Here is a 17,691-nt window from a genome sequence, read left to right as displayed (position 1 = left end):
TTGTTTTCTACATTTTTAAGTGGTTGGGGGAAATGATCAAAAGAATTATATTTTATGACACATGGAAATTGTATTAAATTCAAATTTTAGTGTTCATAAATAAAGCTTTACTGGAACATAACCACATTCATCCATTTATTTATTTTTTTGAGATGGAGTCTGGCTGTATCGCCCAGGCTGGAGTGCAGTGGTGCGATCTCGGCTCACTACAAGCTCCGCCTCCCAGACTCACGCCATTCTCCTGCCTCAGCCTCCTGAGTGGCTGGGACTACAGGCGCCCGCCACCACGCCTGGCTAGTTTTTTTGTATTTTTAGTAGAGATGGGGTTTCACCGTGTTTGCCAGGATGGTCTCGATCTCCTGACCTCGTTATCCGCCCGACTCGGCCTCCCAAAGTGCTGGGATTACAGGCTTGAGCCACCGCGCCCGGCTCACATTAATCCGTTTATGTAACATCTATGGCTGCTTCTGTGCTGCATGGAAGAGTTGAGGAGTTGCAGCAGAGATGGTATGTCCCACAGAGCCTAAGATACTTACTATTTGGCCCTTTACAAAAAAAGTTTGCTGACCTCTGGTCTAGCTTCATAAAATATATCAGTTTTCCTTTTCTTTTTCCCATGGTGGGATCTTGGAGTACTCATATTATCAATGGTGTGAGCAAGGCCACTCTTTTCAGATTATTTGTTTATTCCCTTTCTTCTATGCCATTTACTAGCCCCATCCTCCCCCTGCCCATAAGGCAGTCGTGTCTTAGTATTGCATCGTTTTCTTAGTATGTATTCATTCATGCAAAACGTTTTTCTCTTGCGTTAAGGTCCAGGGTGGTCAGTTTTTCAAAATCTTCCACATATGATTGAGAAGAATGTTATTTGAATTAAGTGCATTGTTCTATATGCAGCCTTTAGATCAAGGTTAATAATTTTGGTATCTAAATATTCTGTTTTTATTGACTTTTTGTCTGTTGTATCTATTAGTTATTTCTAGTGTTTTGTTAAAATCTGCCATTATGATTAGGGTTTGTCTCTTAGTTTCTATTTCATTTATGCATATGTATATGTATATATAATATGTATATATTATTTATTATTTAAGCATAAAGTTATCCTTTTCTAACTTTCATCTTTCTGAATATTTATGTTTTGGATGTGTCTCTAATAACCAGCAGAGAGCTGGGCTTTGGTTTTTGACAACTTTGACCAACTTTGTTCTTTAACAAGAGTATTTAGTCTATTTACAGTGCTTGTAATTAGTGATATAATTGAAGGTATCATTTTTGTGCTTTTTATTCACCCTTTTCTGTATTTCATTATCTTCATTTCATTTTCCCTTCTGTGAGTTTGAAAGTTATAAGCTATTTGTGTTTATTTAGTAGTTACCTTAGAAATTTTAATACACTTTCTTAACTTACTAGTGTCTAAAACTAAAAAATATTCTTATGTTCTTGATAAATAAGGAAGTAGGATATATTCTAACTAATCAAACAACTTACATTATTGTCAGGTATTTTTCTTCTATCTTTTTTTAACCCATAAGAAAATTTTATTTTATGTATTGAGTGTTAGTTTAGATTATCCATGTATTTACCACTTTCTTGGTTCACCATTCTTTCTTACATCTCAGGCTCTCCATCTGGGATCACTTTCCTTTATATGGAAGTAAATAGTAAATTTCTCTCTGATTTTGGTTTTTTTTTTTAAATGTCTTTATTTTCCCTCATTTGTGAAAGGTATTCTACCCTTACACTGGGACATTCGCTGTCTTCCGGTTTACATTTTTGTTGTTAAATAGTCGTCTGTCAATCAGACTTTTTTTTATGTAGATGATCTACCTTTATTCCCAAATTGCTTTTCACGTATTCTCTTTGTATTTAGTGCTCTGCAGTTTTGGTCTGATTGTCTAGGCATGAATTTATTTTTATTTATTCTGTTTAAGACTTACTGGGCTTCCTGAATCTGCTTTTGCCAGTTCTGAAAATTTCTTAGCTGTCCTGTCTTCCAATACTGCCATTTTCTTAATTCTCCTTTCTCCTTCTAGAACTTCAGTTAAATATCTATTAAGCTGTCTCACATTATCTTCTTAATCTCTCTTCTGTACATCTACTCATTTGTCTTTTTTTTTTTTTTTTGAGACGGAGTCTGGCTCTGTCGCCCAGACTAGAGTGCAGTGGCACGATCTCGGCTCACTGCAAGCTCCGCCTCCCGGGTTCAAGCGATCCTCCTGCCTCAGCCCCCCTAGTAGCTGGGATTACAGGCACACGCCACCATGCCTGGTTAATTTTTGTATTTTTAGTAGAGACGGGGTTTCGCTATGTTGACCAGGCTGATCTCAAACTCCTGACCTCAGGTGATCCACCCACCTCGGCCTCTCAAAGTGCTGAGATTACAGGTGTGAGCCACCGTGCCGGGCCAAGGCTGCTGTCTCTTAAGGGCTCCTCTGTTCTCCAAGAACTGTTTAGGTATTTATCAGCAAACCTCTTAGCATTTCTGGTTTTTTGAAACAATGTCTTGCTCGGTCACCCAGGATGGAGTGCAGCGGCACAATCATGGGTCTGCTGCCTCAGCCTCCGAGGCTCAAAGAACTCCTCCTGCCTCAGCCTCCCAAGTAGCTGGGACTGCAGGTATGTGCCACCTTGCCCAGCTAATTTTTGGATTTTTCTGTAGAAACAGGATCTCACTGTGTTGGTTTTGAACTCCTGGGCTCAAGCAATCCTCCCACCTTGGCCTCCCAAAGTGTTGGGATTACAAGAGTGAGCCACTATACTAGGATTAGCATTTTTTAGATTCATATTCTTCCACCAAGAGTACTGATGGAGTAGGAAAACCAATCCTTGATGGAAATTTTCATACCTCCTTTCTTGGAGGTGTGATTTGATGAAGTGGAAATGAATGGTTAAGTGGAATCACATGTTGCAAACTTGAGTTTTCTAATTAGACAAGAAAGGAATTGATGTTGATTTATTGTATTGCAGTCTCAGTATCAGCCAGTATCTCTAGCTGTCTGAGGATTTTAGGATCAGGGATATCCTGAGATATGTAGATTGTATGGAGTTACAGGATATTCCCAAGGAGTCTGTGCCAGATGGATAAAGTGTGTGGATAAAGTGTGTCCATTTTGAACTTGTGTAGTATGTGCGCACCTCATGTGACATCGTTGTGAGTCTGGATCTTTCTCCATCAGTTCTGGTAGCTAAGGAACAAGGAGAGTATGGTTGGGGACATTTGTGGTAACAGGAACAATTTAGCCAGATGTACAAATTGTTGAGAAATGACCAGGCACGGTGGCTCATGCCTGTAATCCCAGCACTTTGGGAGGCCGAGGTGAATGTATCACTTGAGGCCAGGAGTTCAAGACCAGCCTGGCCATCATGGTGAAGCTCTGTCTCTACTAAAAATACAAAAATTAGCCAGGTGTGGTGGCCCATGCCTGTGGTCCCAGCTACTCAGGAGGCTGAGGCAGGAGAATCACTTGAACCTGGGAGACAGAGGTAGCAGTGAGCTGAGATTGCTCCACTGTACTCCAGTCTGGGTGACAGAGTGAGACTGTCTCAAAATAAAATAAAATAAAATAAAAATAAAATAAATTGTTGAAAAATAATGACTATTATAACTGCAAAAGAACCTTTAGGGAACTTCTCCAACCAACTTCCTCAAAATAAGAACATAATATGAGGAATCATGCAGCCAGTAAAATTGCTGTCTATTTAAGAATGGTGATGTAGAAAACTGATTTAGGATTTAATTTATTGAATGGGAAAGAGGAAGAGGCAATGAGAAGCTTGCGTGCTTAACATAGGGTGTGCTGTGTACTTGCAAGCACAGTTTCATTTAATTGGGAAAAACCACTTACATGGACTTAGTTTATTCTCCGACGTGGGTGGATAATGGAAGTGCCTAGAGGCTACCTCTGCAGGAGTAGGCATGCCCAAGAACCATGTGGGCACTTGACCCTGATCACCCTTGTTTCCACACTGACCCATCCATGTTGAAGGGGCCTGTATGGCCTGTTTTCCTAATGGAACTTCCCTACTGAATTGCTTTCTCCATTTTCTTTTATATTGTCTTAAAGATTTTGTCCATGAATTTCACAAATGGTATATTTATTTGTGATTTCAGGGCTTGAAGTTCAAAGATGTGGTCATTTACTTCTCTCAAAAGGAGTGGGAATGCTTGCCCTCTGCTCAGAAGGATTTGTACCGAGATGTAATGTTGGAAAATTATGGCAACCTGGTCTTACTGGGTAACTTTATTTGCCCCTCTGCACACCCCCTGCCCCGCCAAACACAGAATTGGCCTTCTGGAATTCTTAGGTTCTTTTTTCTGAGTTTGTCGCAAGTGCTTTTCAAGTACCTGGATGAGTTCATGTTTCTTGCTCACTAAAAGAATGGTTTGTCTCTTGTGAAGTTGGAAATAGGCTGTTCCAGTAGGCACCTTTATCTTCCCTGGTGCTCTGACCTTCACTCCTTCTTCTGACCCTTAATCTACCTGCTCCGGCCGGGCGCGGTGGCTCACGCCTGTAATCCCAGCACTTTGGGAGGCCGAGGCGGGCGGATCATAAGGTCAGGAGATCGAGACCATGGTGAAACCCCGTCTCTACTAAAAAATAGAAAAAAATTAGCTGGGCGCAGTGGCGGGCGCCTGTAGTCCCAGCTACTCGGGAGGCTGAGGCAGGAGAATGGCGTGAACCCGGGAGGCGGAGTTTGCAGTGAGCCGAGATTGCGCCACTGCACTCCAGCCTGGGCGACAGAGCGAGACTCCGTCTCAAAAAAAAAAAAAAAAACAAAAATCTACCTGCTCCTCTTTCTTGATAATTAGGGACTGATTTTTAATTCTGACACCCACAGCAAAACCTTGTTCCCTTTGTGTTTGAGCAGGGCTTTCTGATACTAAGCCAAATGTGATCTCCTTATTGGAGCAGAAGAAAGAGCCCTGGTTGGTTAAGAGGAATGAGACAAAAGAATGGTGTCCAGGTGAGTGATGATGAACCGGAATGGGGAAGCCATAGCAGTTGGTCACTTAGCTCATCTGTGAGAAGGCAGCACTTTGGGGATTTTGGTAGGAAAGCTACCTAAAAATGCTTGAGATTGGGAGGAGAAAGTAAGGATGTTATAATCCCAGCACTTTGGAAGGCTTTTTTTTTGAGATTAGGAGTTCGAGACCAGCCTGACCAACATGGTGAAACCCCGTCTCTACTAAAAATACAAAAAAATTACCCGGGCCTGGTGGTGCATGCCTGTAATCCCAGCTACTCAGGAGGCCGAGGCAGGAGAATTGCTTGAACCTGGGAGGCAGAGGTTGCAGTGAGCTGAGATTGCACCACTGCACTCCAGCCTGGGCAACACAGCAAGACTCCATCTCAAAAAGAAAAAAAAGGCCAAGGTGGGTGGATTACGAGGTCAGGAGTTCAAGACCAACCTGACCAATATGGTGAAACCCTGTCTCTACTAAAAATACAAAAATTAGCTGGGCATGGTGGCAGGTGCCTGTAGTCCCAGCTATTTGGGAGGCTGAAGCAGGAGAATTGCTTGAACCCAGGAGGCAGAGGTTGCAGTGAGCCGAGATCACGCCACTGCTCTCCAGCCTGGGTGACAAAGCGAGACTCCATCTCAAAAAAAAAGAAAGTAAGGATGTTTCAGCTCCATTTACCAGGCTTTCTTGCTCACCTCCTATAATACTTCCGCCTCATTTCAGAGCGCAAGTGCCTTCTTTCTTCCCCTATGACAACCATTTTACTTGCATTTTGGGTCCAATTTTGTCCTGACTTTTAAAAACAGTTTTATTGAGATAAAATTCATATATCATAATATTCATCCATTTAAAGTTCAGTAATTTTTAGTCAGTTTGCAACCATCACAACAGTCTAATTGTAGAACATTTTCATCACTCAGAATGAAACGCCATACCCGTTAGCAGTCACTCCCCAAACCCAGCCCCAAGCAACTACTGATCACTTTCTGTCTTTATAGATGTGCCTGTTCTGGACATTTTATATTAATGATATCACACAACATATAATTTATGACTGGCTTTTTTCACTTACCAGAATATTTTCAAAGTTCATCCATAGTGTAACATATACCAGTGTCTCATTCTTTTATATTGCCAAATTGTATTCCATGGTATAGATATTACCATTTTGTTCATTCATCAGTTGGTAGACATTTCGGTTGTTTCTACTTTTAGGCTACTATGTATGACTAAAGCTGCTATGAACATTTGTATATAGGTTCCCTTCTTCTCTTAGTTTGTTGAGTATTTTTGTCATGAAAGGATTTTAGAATACTTTTTTCCGTTACTTTTTCTGCATCTATTAAGACATCTGTAGTTTATGTCCTTTGTTGTATTAATATGTTTGATTACATTGATAGACTTTTGGATGTTGAACCAACCTTGCATTTGTAGGATAAATTTTACTGGATGTGGTATATAATCCTTTCTCTAAGCTGTTGGATCTGGTTTGGTCTTTTTTGTTGAAGATACTGGTCTGTAGTTTTCTTGTGATATCTTTGCTTTGTCTGGTTGGTATCAGGGTAATACTGGCCTCAGAATTAGGAAATGTTTCTTTGTCTTCTGTCTTTTTGAAGTGTTCATGAAGGATTTATATTAAGTTTTCTTTAATGTTGGGTGAGGCCATTTGCTCCTGGGCTTTTCTTTGTGGGAAGATTTTTTTTGTTTTGTTTTTTTTTCTGAGACGGAGTCTTGCTCTGTCGCCCAGGCTGGAGTTCAGTGGTGCAATCTCGGCTCACTGCAAGCTCCGCCTTGGGTTCATGCCATTCTCCTGCCTCAGCCTCCCAAGTAGCTGGGACTATAGGTGCCCGCCACCACGCCCGGCTAATTTTTTTTTTTGTATTTTTAGTAGAGACAGGGTTTCACCATGTTAGCCAGGAGGGTCTCGATCTCCTGACCTTGTGATCCGCCCGTCTCGGCCTCCCAAAGTGCTGGGGGATTACAGGCGTGAGCCACCGCACCCGGCCTGGATTTTTTTACTCTAATTCAATCTCTTTATTTGGTATAGGTCTATTCAGGTTCCTCTTGAGTCAATTTTGGTAGTTTCGGGTCTTTTTAGGAATTTGTCCATTTTGTCTAAGTTGTTTAATTTATTGGCATATAGTTATTCATAGGGGTTCCTTATAACCCTTTTTATTTCTATAAGGTCAGTAGTGATATCTCCTATTTCATTCCTGATGTTAGTATTTTGAGACTTCTCTCTTTTTTTGTTGGTCAATCTAGCCAAAGATTTGCCAATTCTGTTGATCTTTTCCAAGGACCAACTTTTGGTCTCATTGATTTTCTCTGTTGTTTTTCTATTCTCTATTTTGTTTATAGCTGCTGTTATCTTTTATTATTTCTCTCCTTCTGGAAGCTTTATGTTTTTGTTTATTCTTTATTATCTGGTTCCTTAAAATACACAGTTAGATTGTTGATTTGAGATATCTCTGGTTTTTTTTTTTCTTCTTGTTGTTAATATAGGTGTTTTTAGCTGTAAATTTCCCTGTAAGCCCTGCTTTAGCTGCATTTCATAAGTTTTGGTATATTGACTTTTCATTTATCTCAAAATATTTTTTAATTTTCCTCGTGATTTCTTCTTTAACACATTGGTTATTTAGGAGTATGTTATTTAATTTTCACATGTTTGTGAATTTCCCAAATTTCCTTCTGCTGTTGATATCTAAGTTCATTCCATTGTAGCTGCAAAACATATTTTGTGTGATTTCAATCCTCTTACATTTATTGAGGGCTGTTTTATGGCTTAATATATGGTCTAACCTGAAAAATGTTCCGTACATGCTTGAGAAAAATGTGTATTCTCCTGTTGTTGAGTGGAGTAGTCTACAAATGTTTTCTTAAGTTTAATTGGTTTATAGTGTTTTTCAAGCCTTCTGTTTCCTTGTTGATCTTCTGCCTAGCTATTCTATTCATTATTGAAAGTAAAGTATTGAAGTCTTCAATTTGTTCAATTGTCTATTGCTGTCTTTAATTCTTGCTTTACGTATTTTGGGCCTGTGTTATTAGGTGTATATATACTTACAACTGTTACAGTTTTCTATCATTATATCCTCTTATCATTATAACATACCCTTTTTTCTGATTTGTTTTCGTTGTTGTTGTTGTTTGAGATGGAGTCTAGCATTGTCGCCCAGGCTGGAGTGCAGTGGCACAATCTCTGCTCACTGCAACTTCCACCTCCCGGGTTGAAGTGATTATCCTGCCTCAGCCTCCCGAGTAGCTGGGATGACAGGTGCCTGCCAACACATGCAGCTAATTTTTGTATTTTCAGTAGAGACAGGGTTTCACTGTGTTGGCCAGGCTGGTCTTGAACTCCTGACCTTGTGATCTACCTACCTCGGCCTCCTAAAGTGCTGGGATTACAAGCGTGACCCACTATGCCCGGCCAAAATATCCTTTTTTCTCACTGGTTGCAATTTTTGTCTTAAAGTTTATTTCGTCTGGTATTAATAATGCTATTTTAGCTCATTTGTGGTTACTCTTTGCATGGTATATCTTTTTCCATTTTTTCATTTCAACTATTTGTGTCCTTGAATCTAAAGTTTGTCTCGGGGGCTGGGCATGGTGACTCATACCTGTAATCCCAGCACTTTGGGAGGCAGAGGTGGGCAGATCAATTGAGGTCAGGTGTTTGAGACCAGTCTGGCCAACATGGCAAAACCCTGTATCTACTAAAAATACAAAAAATTAGCCAGGCATGGTGGCCCGTGCCTATAGTCCCAGCTACTCAGGAGGCTGAGGCATGAGAATCACTTGAACCCAGCGGGTGGAGGTTGCAATGAGCTGAGATCACGTCATTGCACTCCAGCCTGGGTGACAGAGTGAGACTGTGTCTCAGAAAACAAAAACAAAAACAGTGTGTCTCTGGTAGATTGCATATACTTGGATCACATTTTTTAAAATCCATCCTGCCAACCTCTTCTTGTAGTGTTTAACAAAGTCTGTAGTATTTAATATGTTTACATTTAATACACTGATGGGGTGGGATTTACAATTGGTATTGTGGTATTTGTTTTCTATTTGTGTTGTTATTGTTTTATTCCTCTATTCTTCCATTACTACCTTCTGTTATATTACCTAAATATTTTCTAGAGTACCATTTTTGTTCCTATATTGTTTCTTGTACAATAGTCTTTGAAATTATTTTCTTGCTGGTTGCCTTCAAGATTATAATTAGCATTTCAACTTAAAACAATCTAGTTTGCATTAATATTAACTTAACTTTAATCTTATATAAATACTTTGCTCCAAAATACTTCTGTTCCCACCTCCCTTCTTTGTACTATTATTGTCATACATATTACATATTTATACATTATAAGCCAATATTGGCAGAATAATGACCCCCTCAAAGATGTCCATATCCGAATCTCTGAAACTTGTGAACATGTTACCCTTACATGGTAAGGGGGAATTCAGGTTGCAAATCTGCTCAACTTCAGTTGGGGAGAGGATCTTAGGTTATCCAAGTGGGCCCAGTGTAATCACAAGGGTCTTTAAAAGTATCAGAGATGTGGCTGGGTGCAGTGGCTCACACCTGTAATCCCAACACTTTGGGAGGCTAAGGTGGGCAGATCGCTTGAACCCAAAAGCTCCTCATTTTCTCATTTTTCACTTCCCTTTTTTTTTAAAATTGCAGTGTAAAGAATTGTTTATTAACTATTTTTAGTTTGTCATTTCTACTTCAGAACTTTTCTTTGTCCTGCAATGTGAAAATACCTCCCATTTTCTTTCTTGTTATTTTACAGATTGGGAGTTTGGAAGAGAAACCAAGAATTTATCTCCAAAGGAAAACATTTATGAAATTAGATCACCGCAACAGGAGAGGGTCAGAGTTATCAGAGAAATCAGATGCCAGGTGGAGAAACAACAGGGTCTCCAGGAGGGACATTTCAGACAAGCTGTAATACCATTTACTTCCATGCAGTGCACAGCCCATAGAGAACATCAGTGGATTCATACTGGAGAGAAATCCTGTGAATGCAGGAAATGTAGGAATGCTTTCAGGTGCCAGTCATGTCCTATTCAACATGAAATAATTCATAATAAGGAAAAAGACCCTGAATGTGGAGAATATAGGAAAATCTTTAACAGTGGATCAGACTTGATTCAGCATCAGAGGCTTAATGAAAGCAAAAACCATAGTGAAAATAACAAATGTGCCTTTAATCGTGATTCTGGAATTACTCAACCTCGGAGCATTAATACTGGAGAGAAACCTCATAAATGTAAGGAATGTGGGAAAGCCTTTCATTCCAGCTCACAACTTAGTCAGCATCAGAGGATGCATCTTGGCGAGAAACCCTATAAGTGTAGGGAATGTGGGAAAGCCTTTCCATCCACCGCACAGCTTGATCTACATCAGAGGATCCATACTGATGAGAAATACTATGAATGTAAGGAGTGTGGGAAGGCCTTTACCCGTCCCTCACACCTTTTTCGACATCGAAGAATCCATACTGGTGAGAAACCCCATAAATGTAAGGAATGTGGGAAGGCTTTTCGTTATGACACACAACTGAGCCTTCATCAGATAATCCATACTGGTGAAAGACGCTATGAATGCAAGGAGTGTGGGAAGGTATACAGTTGTGCCTCACAGCTGAGTCTACATCAAAGAATTCATACTGGTGAGAAACCCCATGAATGTAAGGAATGTGGGAAAACCTTTATCTCTGATTCACATCTTATTCGACATCGGAGTGTCCATACTGGGGAGAAACCCTTTAAGTGTAAGGAATGTGGGAAGTCCTTCCGTCGTGGCTCAGAACTTACCCGACATCAGAGAGCTCACACTGGTGAGAAACCCTATGAGTGTAAGGAATGTGGAAAGGCCTTTACTTGTAGCACAGAACTTGTTCGACATCAAAAAGTTCACACTGGGGAGAGACCCCATAAGTGTAAGGAATGTGGGAAGGCTTTTATTCGAAGGTCAGAGCTCACTCATCATGAGAGAAGTCACACTGGTGAGAAACCCTATGAGTGTACGGAGTGTGGGAAGGCCTTTGGTCGTGGTTCAGAACTTAGTCGACACCAGAAAATTCATACTGGTGAGAAACCATATGAATGTCAGCAGTGTGGAAAGGCCTTTATTCGGGCCTCACACCTTAGTCAACATCAAAGAATTCATTCAGGAACCAGGAGTGAATGAAGAAATGAGGGATGGCTCAGAATTTGATTAACATGAGAAAATTCATACTGATTTGGAAAAAAAAAACCCTATAATTCTAAGTGTGAAACACCTTATAAATGTTACGAATTAGCGGGGATTTATTTGTGTTTCAGAATTTATTACACATCATGATACAACTGGGGAAAAATTGAAGAACTCCATGAATATAAAGAAAGTAGGGAGACCTTTTTGGTGGCTCAGAACCAAGTCAACCTCAGGGAATTCATAACGGGGAGAGGAGGGCAGTGAATGTGCTGAGAGAAGTTAATCGTTCAGACCTTTCTCAGCAGCAGTCATTAGCCCTTAGGGGAAATCAGATGATTCAAAATATAAATGCAGGCCGTGCGCGGATGGCTTCCGCCTGTAGTCCCAGAACTTTGGGAGGCTGAGGTGGGTGGATCACAAGGTCAGGAGATCGAGACCATCCTGGCCAACATGGTGAAGCCCCGTCTCTACTAAAATGCAAAAAGTTAGCCGGGCATGGTGGTGCGTTCCTGTAATCCCAGCTACTTGGGAGGCTGAGGCAGGGGAATCACTTGAATCCAGGAGGCAGAGGTTGCTGTGAGCTGAGATCGTGCCACTGCATTCCAGCCTGGTGACAGAGCAACACTCCGTCTCGAAAAATAAGTAAATACATATATATATACGTGTATATATATGCAGGCTGGGCACAGTGGCTCACACCTGTAATCCCAGAACTTTGGGAAGCCAAGGTGTGTGGATTGCTTGAGTCCTGGAGTTTGAGACCAACACAGGCAACATGGTGAAACACTGTCTCTACAAAAAATATAAAATAAATTAGCTAGGCGTGGTGGTGCACGCCTGTAATCCCAGCTACTTGAGAGGCTGAGGCAGGAGGATTGCTTAAGCCCAGGAGACAGAGGTTGCAGTAAGCCAAGATCATGCCATTGCACAGCAGCCTGGGTGACAGAGCGAGACTCTTGTCTCAAAAAAAAAAAAAAAAAAAGATGGGGCCGGGCATGGTGGCTCATGCCTGTAATCCCAGCACTTTGGGAAGCTGAGGTGGGTTGATCACTTGAGGCCAGGAGTTCGAGACCAGCTTGATCAACATGGTGAAACCCCATCGCTACTAAAAATACAAAATTAGCTGGGCATGGGGGCACATGCCTGTAATCCCAGCTACTTGGGAGGCTGAGACATGAGAATCTCTTGAACCTGGGAGGCGGAGGTTGCAGTGAGCTGAGATTGCGCCATTGCACTCCAGCCTGGGCAACAAGAGTGAAACTCCATCTCCAAAAAAAAAAAAAAAACCAAAATATAAAGGCCATATATATGGGACACCAATTTGCTTTAGCTAACAAAGTATTCATCTGACAGTACTTGAGGAAGCCTATAGTAGTATTTAAAATTCAGCAGATTCTTTCACCCCACATAAATCTTGTTAAATATTTGCAAGCTAATTCTCTAAAATTAACTGGAGCTGAATCAATGTGGGAAAGAATTTAACCACTGTTTACTTTTTACTCACCCTCATCATTATAACATTTCTTTTAGGGTGAATTTTATTAACTGCATCTACATAGTCTCATTTATAAATTAGTACTGTTAGCACCATATTACTTAGCTGCATTGTGAGGGTTAAATACATTTATATTATTTAAAGCAGTGTCTGTCTAGTGTTGAAAGTGTGCTAAATGAAGGCATTTATTATTTTTCTTTGTTATTTTCTTAATCGTGCATTATTAGACTTGAGAGGAAGGACTTATATATATGCAGTGACTATAGGAACATCTTGCATCATCTCTTTTTCTTTATTGAAGGCTAGGTAATTCCTTCTGGAGAAAAATTTAATACTGTGAAGCCTTTATTTATAGCTCACCCTTTTGCCTTACTAGGGGATTCATAATGTAAAGAAACTCAGTAGAATAAAAGTGAGTTGCTGTGAAGTCAGGTGGAAGATTTAGATGATTTATTAAAACTTTTCAAAAGGCTGGGTGCGGTGGCTCACGCCTGTAATCCTAGCACTTTAAGAGGCCAAGGGGAGGCAGATCACTTAAGGTCAGGAGTTCGAGACCAGCCTGGCCAAAGTGGTGAAACCCAATCTCTACTAAAAATACAAAAACTAAGCCGGGTATGGTGGTGTGCACCGGTTGTCCCAGCTACTTGGGAGGCTGAGGCAGGAGAATCGCTTGAACCCGAGAGGCAGAGGTTGCAGAATTAAAAAATAATACAGCCCTAATCAAAATTCATTTCTCCACTAGAAAATTTGAAAACTACCTGTATAAGTAATTTTTATATTAAAAAAGATGTCCGCCTGGTGGAGTGGCTCACGCCTGTAATCCCAACACTTTGGGAGGCCAAGGAGGGTGGATCACGAGGTCAGGACATAAGACCATCCTTGCCAACATGGTGAAACCTCGTCTTTACTAAAACTACAAAAATTAGCTGGGCGTGGTGGTTCACACCTGTAGTCCCAGCTACTCAGGAGGCTGAGGCAGGAGAATCGCTTGAACCCGGAGCGGGAGGTTGCGGTGAGCCGAGATCGCACCACTGCACTCCATCCTCGCCCAGACTCCGTCTTGGCCAGGCGAGGTGGCTCACGCCTGTAATCCCAGCACTTTTGCGAGGCTGAGGTGGGCAGACCATGAGGTCAGGAGACAGAGACCATCCTGGCTAACATGGTGAAACCTCGTGTCTACTAGAAATACAAAAATTAGCCAGGCGTGGTGGCAGGCCCCTGTAATCCCAGCTACTCAGGAGGCTGAGGCAGGATAATCGCCTGAACCGGGGAGGCAGAGGTTGCAGTGAGCCGAGATCGCACCACTGCACTCCAGCCTGGGCGACAGCCAGACTCTATCTCAAAAAAAAAAAAAGATGTCAAGGCAGGCCTTATTAGGAATGAATGACAAAGGGAATACGTATGGAAATGTATAGGGTGTGAACAAAGCTATACTCTCAAGAAAATTAATATGTATAGAAAACGGCCAGTTAAGGACCAGGATTCATTCCGATTTCACCCTGTGTGCTCCCTGTTCCTAGCAGTTTCTCAGTAAATATTTGATCATAGGAATGTGTGAATGATCCAAGGAATGAGAGTGAATGAATAAGCATTCAACCCTTGGATGTAGAAAAGCTCTAGAAAAATTAATGGAAGGCAAAAACAAAACACAAGACTTTGAAATGAAAAGCATTGCACCCTATAAAGAAGAAACTAGGCCGGGCACGGTGGCTCACGCCTATAATCCCAGCACTTTGGGAGGCCGAGACGGGCGGATCACGAGGTCAGGAGATCGAGAGCATCCTGGCTAACACGGTGAAAACCCGTCTCTACTAAAAAAACAAAAATAAAATTAGCCAGGTGTGGTGGCGGGCGCCTGTAGTCCCAGCTACACAGGAGGCTGAGCCAGGAGAATGGCGTGAACCCGGGGATCCAAGATCGCACCACTGCACCCCAGCCTGGGCGTGAGAGCAAGACTCCGTTTCAAAAAGAAAAAAAAGAAACTCAAGCATAGTTAGTTGCATATTCATTGGTGTTAACCATTCTCCTTTTGGCAGGATTGCCTGCTGCTCTCCTGAGTCTGTCAATGCCAGATATTTGATCTCCTAGCTTGCCTTGCATCTGGTCACACCTATAATAGCCCTGGATACAGAAGATCTGTGCAAAAGTCTGTAAATGGGTTTCAGTTAAATTTTGTTTCCTAACAAAATGGGAGAAAATGGTCTGCTTAAATACAAGATATATGTCTGTATGTCACCGTGACACCTGGAATTGTAGGCATTTTGCAAGCAGAGAATCAAGAGTCTGAGATTGGCACGGAATAAGTTGGAATTATGTGTGTTCTTGATATTGTTGTTTTGTTTTGTTTTGTTTTTCTTTTTTAGACGGAGCCTCACTCTATCACCCAGGCTGTATTGCAGTGATGCAATCTCAGCTCACTGCACCCTCTGCCTCCCGAGTTCAAGGATTCTCCTACCTCAGCCTCCCAAGTAACTGGGACTACAGGCGCGCGCCACCATGCCCGGCTAATTTTTATATTTTTAGTAGAGACGAGGTTTCACTATGTTGGCCAGGCTGATCTCTAACTTCTGACCTCATGATCTTCCCACCTCAGCCTCCCAAAGTGCTGGGATTACAGCCATGAGCCACTACTCCCAGCCAACATTGTTGATATGATGAAACAATTAAGAACTGCCCTTTCCCTGGACTTGGTGCATGAGTTGTTGTAAGTTTATTTTTATTTATTTATTTTATTTTATTTTATTTTATTTATTTATTTTGAGATGGAGTCTTGCCTTGTTGCCCAGACTGGAGTGCAGTGGCACAATCTCAGCTCACTGCAACCTCCACCTCCCAGGTTCAAGCAATTCTTGTGCCTCAGCCTCCCGAGTAGCTGAGACTACAGGCACCTACCACCATGCCCCGCTAATTTTTTTCTATTTTTGGTAGAGACAGGGTTTCACCATGTTGCCCAGACAGGTCTTGAACTCCTGGCCTCAAGTTGTCTGCCTGCCTCAACCTCCCAAAGTGCTGGGATTACAGGCATGAGCCACTGTGCCCGCCTTCATATGTTGTAAGTTTATACTCCACTTTTTACAATATATCTGAGTCCTGGAAAATTATCTTTAAAGACATTTTTATATACACACACATTCAACTTTAGCAAAGTTTATATTCAGCTTTTTATAGTACATCTGACATTGTAGAAAAAGCATTTTCTTATATATAGTTGAAATATACAACTTTGATTTAGTAAAGTATATGTAACACATTACATTCAGCATTTTATAGTGTATGTTTATATTCAGCTTTTTATAGTATGTGTGAAATCCTAGAAAAGTATTATTTTCCTGAATAAGAACCAAGAAGAAACTGATTAAAGAGCTACACCACATAATTTCTCTAGTGCTAGAGAAATTATCTTACAGTCTTCTACCTCTTGAAGATACAAAAGTCATGGCTGTGAGGCTATCCTTACCCTTTTACCAAACTTGGAAAAGGACAGCATCCAAAATAAGTCAGCTATTTAAAAAAAAAAAAAAAAAAAAAAAAAAATGAAGTCGACCGGGTGCAGTGGCTCACGCCTGTAATCCCAGCACTTTGAGAGGCCGAGGCGGGTGGATCACAAGGTCAGGAGATCGAGACTTGCCTGGCCAATGTGGTGAAACCCTGTGTTTACTAAAAGTACAAGTTAGCTGGGCGTGGTGGCACATGCCTGTAATCCCAGCTACTCAGGAGGCTGAGGCAAGAGAATTGCTTGAACCAGCGAGTCGGAGGTTGCAGTGAGCCAAGATTGCACCACTGCACTTCGGCCTGGCGACAGAGTGAGACTCCGTCTCAAAAAAAAAAAAGAAAAAGAAAAACGGCCCTCCATATACATGAGCTTCACAGCCTGAAAATACTATATATTTTATTCACATTTGGTTTGAAGAAACCCACATATAAGTGCACCTACACAGCTAAAACCTGTATTAGGCCGGGCGCAGTGGCTCATGCCTGTAATCCCAGCACTTTGGGAGGCCGAGGTGGGCGGATCATGAGGTCAGGAGATCCAGACCATCCTGGCTAATACGGTTAAACCCCATCTCTACTAAAAACACAAAACTTGGAAATTCTGTTTATCAGAAGGTGTATGACTTGCCTATTAATGCTGGGGACAAAGAAGATCCCAGAATTTAGGATGAGTATGGGGACTCTCAGAGCCTCTGATGAATGAGGAAGGCATGGTTTCTAGGGATATACTATGATGTGTCCTATGAAATGCAACAATAGCTGAAATACATATGAACAAAGGAAATAAGAATCTTAATTCAACAACTCAAGGCTGTACCCACTATGCCACTTAAAAGCCTTTACATTTCAGAAATAGAGAATCTGATTTTCAGAGAGATTATCCTTACCTACTGTGAATAGTTTTTATAGTTCTCCAGCATCACATCTCTGTAGAAACCCCTCTGAGCAGGTTTCAATTGTTGCCATTCCTCCTGAGTAAAGCCAACAGCCACATCCTTGAATGTTACTCTTCCCTGTAACAACACGTTCCTGATCAGTCTGAGAGCACTGGGTGACACGTGAAAGCATTTAGGAGTCTCAATTATCAAAAACTATATAGATGCCTAATATTTGTCTAGTTTTGTTTCATATTCTAGGAGACAGTAAGTCATATAGAATGTGTTCTCTAAGTACAGGTAACTTAAAGGTTCATGACATACTTAAGGCGATCTCATGTTGGGAAATGACAGAGATGGAATGGCTGAAAAGATGGTTATGTGATTCATCGGGACAGGGTATATGGCAAAGGGTGTTGGTGGCAGAAAGTGGTAAAAGGAAGAGAAGAATAAAATTTTGGACTGTAAAATTCAGGTTTTATATAGCATAGGTAAAGATATCCATCAGACCGTTATGTATGCTCATCAGGAGCTCAAGTAGGGATTGGAATGCAAACGAGTAATTTGATATTCATCAGTGTATAATGATGACTGAAACCATTATAGCCATTGCAGTGGGGTGTGATAATTCATTGATGCTCTGCAGAATGGGATACAAAGAGGGGTCTAG

At 41.3% G+C, this 17,691-nt stretch overlaps 1 protein-coding gene across 16 annotated transcripts in view; it reads left to right on the top strand.

The window, feature by feature from the left end:
• Window positions 1-16,523, top strand: part of ZNF568 (zinc finger protein 568) — an 83,953-nt gene extending 67,430 nt beyond the window's left edge. For all 16 annotated transcript variants that reach the window (XM_073016576.1, XM_073016574.1, XM_037991247.2 and 13 more), the window contains 3 exons: window positions 4,112-4,235; window positions 4,870-4,965; window positions 9,751-16,523. In XM_073016576.1, coding sequence (XP_072872677.1) covers window positions 4,112-4,235; window positions 4,870-4,965; window positions 9,751-11,153 — 1,623 coding nt within the window. In that variant the 3' untranslated portion in view covers window positions 11,154-16,523. The remainder of the gene's footprint in view (window positions 1-4,111; window positions 4,236-4,869; window positions 4,966-9,750) is intronic.
• The last annotated feature ends 1,168 nt before the right edge of the window (window positions 16,524-17,691 follow it).

The sequence above is a fragment of the Chlorocebus sabaeus genome, chromosome 6 (assembly GCF_047675955.1).
Source record: "Chlorocebus sabaeus isolate Y175 chromosome 6, mChlSab1.0.hap1, whole genome shotgun sequence".
NCBI lineage: Eukaryota > Metazoa > Chordata > Mammalia > Primates > Cercopithecidae > Chlorocebus > Chlorocebus sabaeus.
This window is presented reverse-complemented; position numbering and strand designations above follow the sequence as displayed.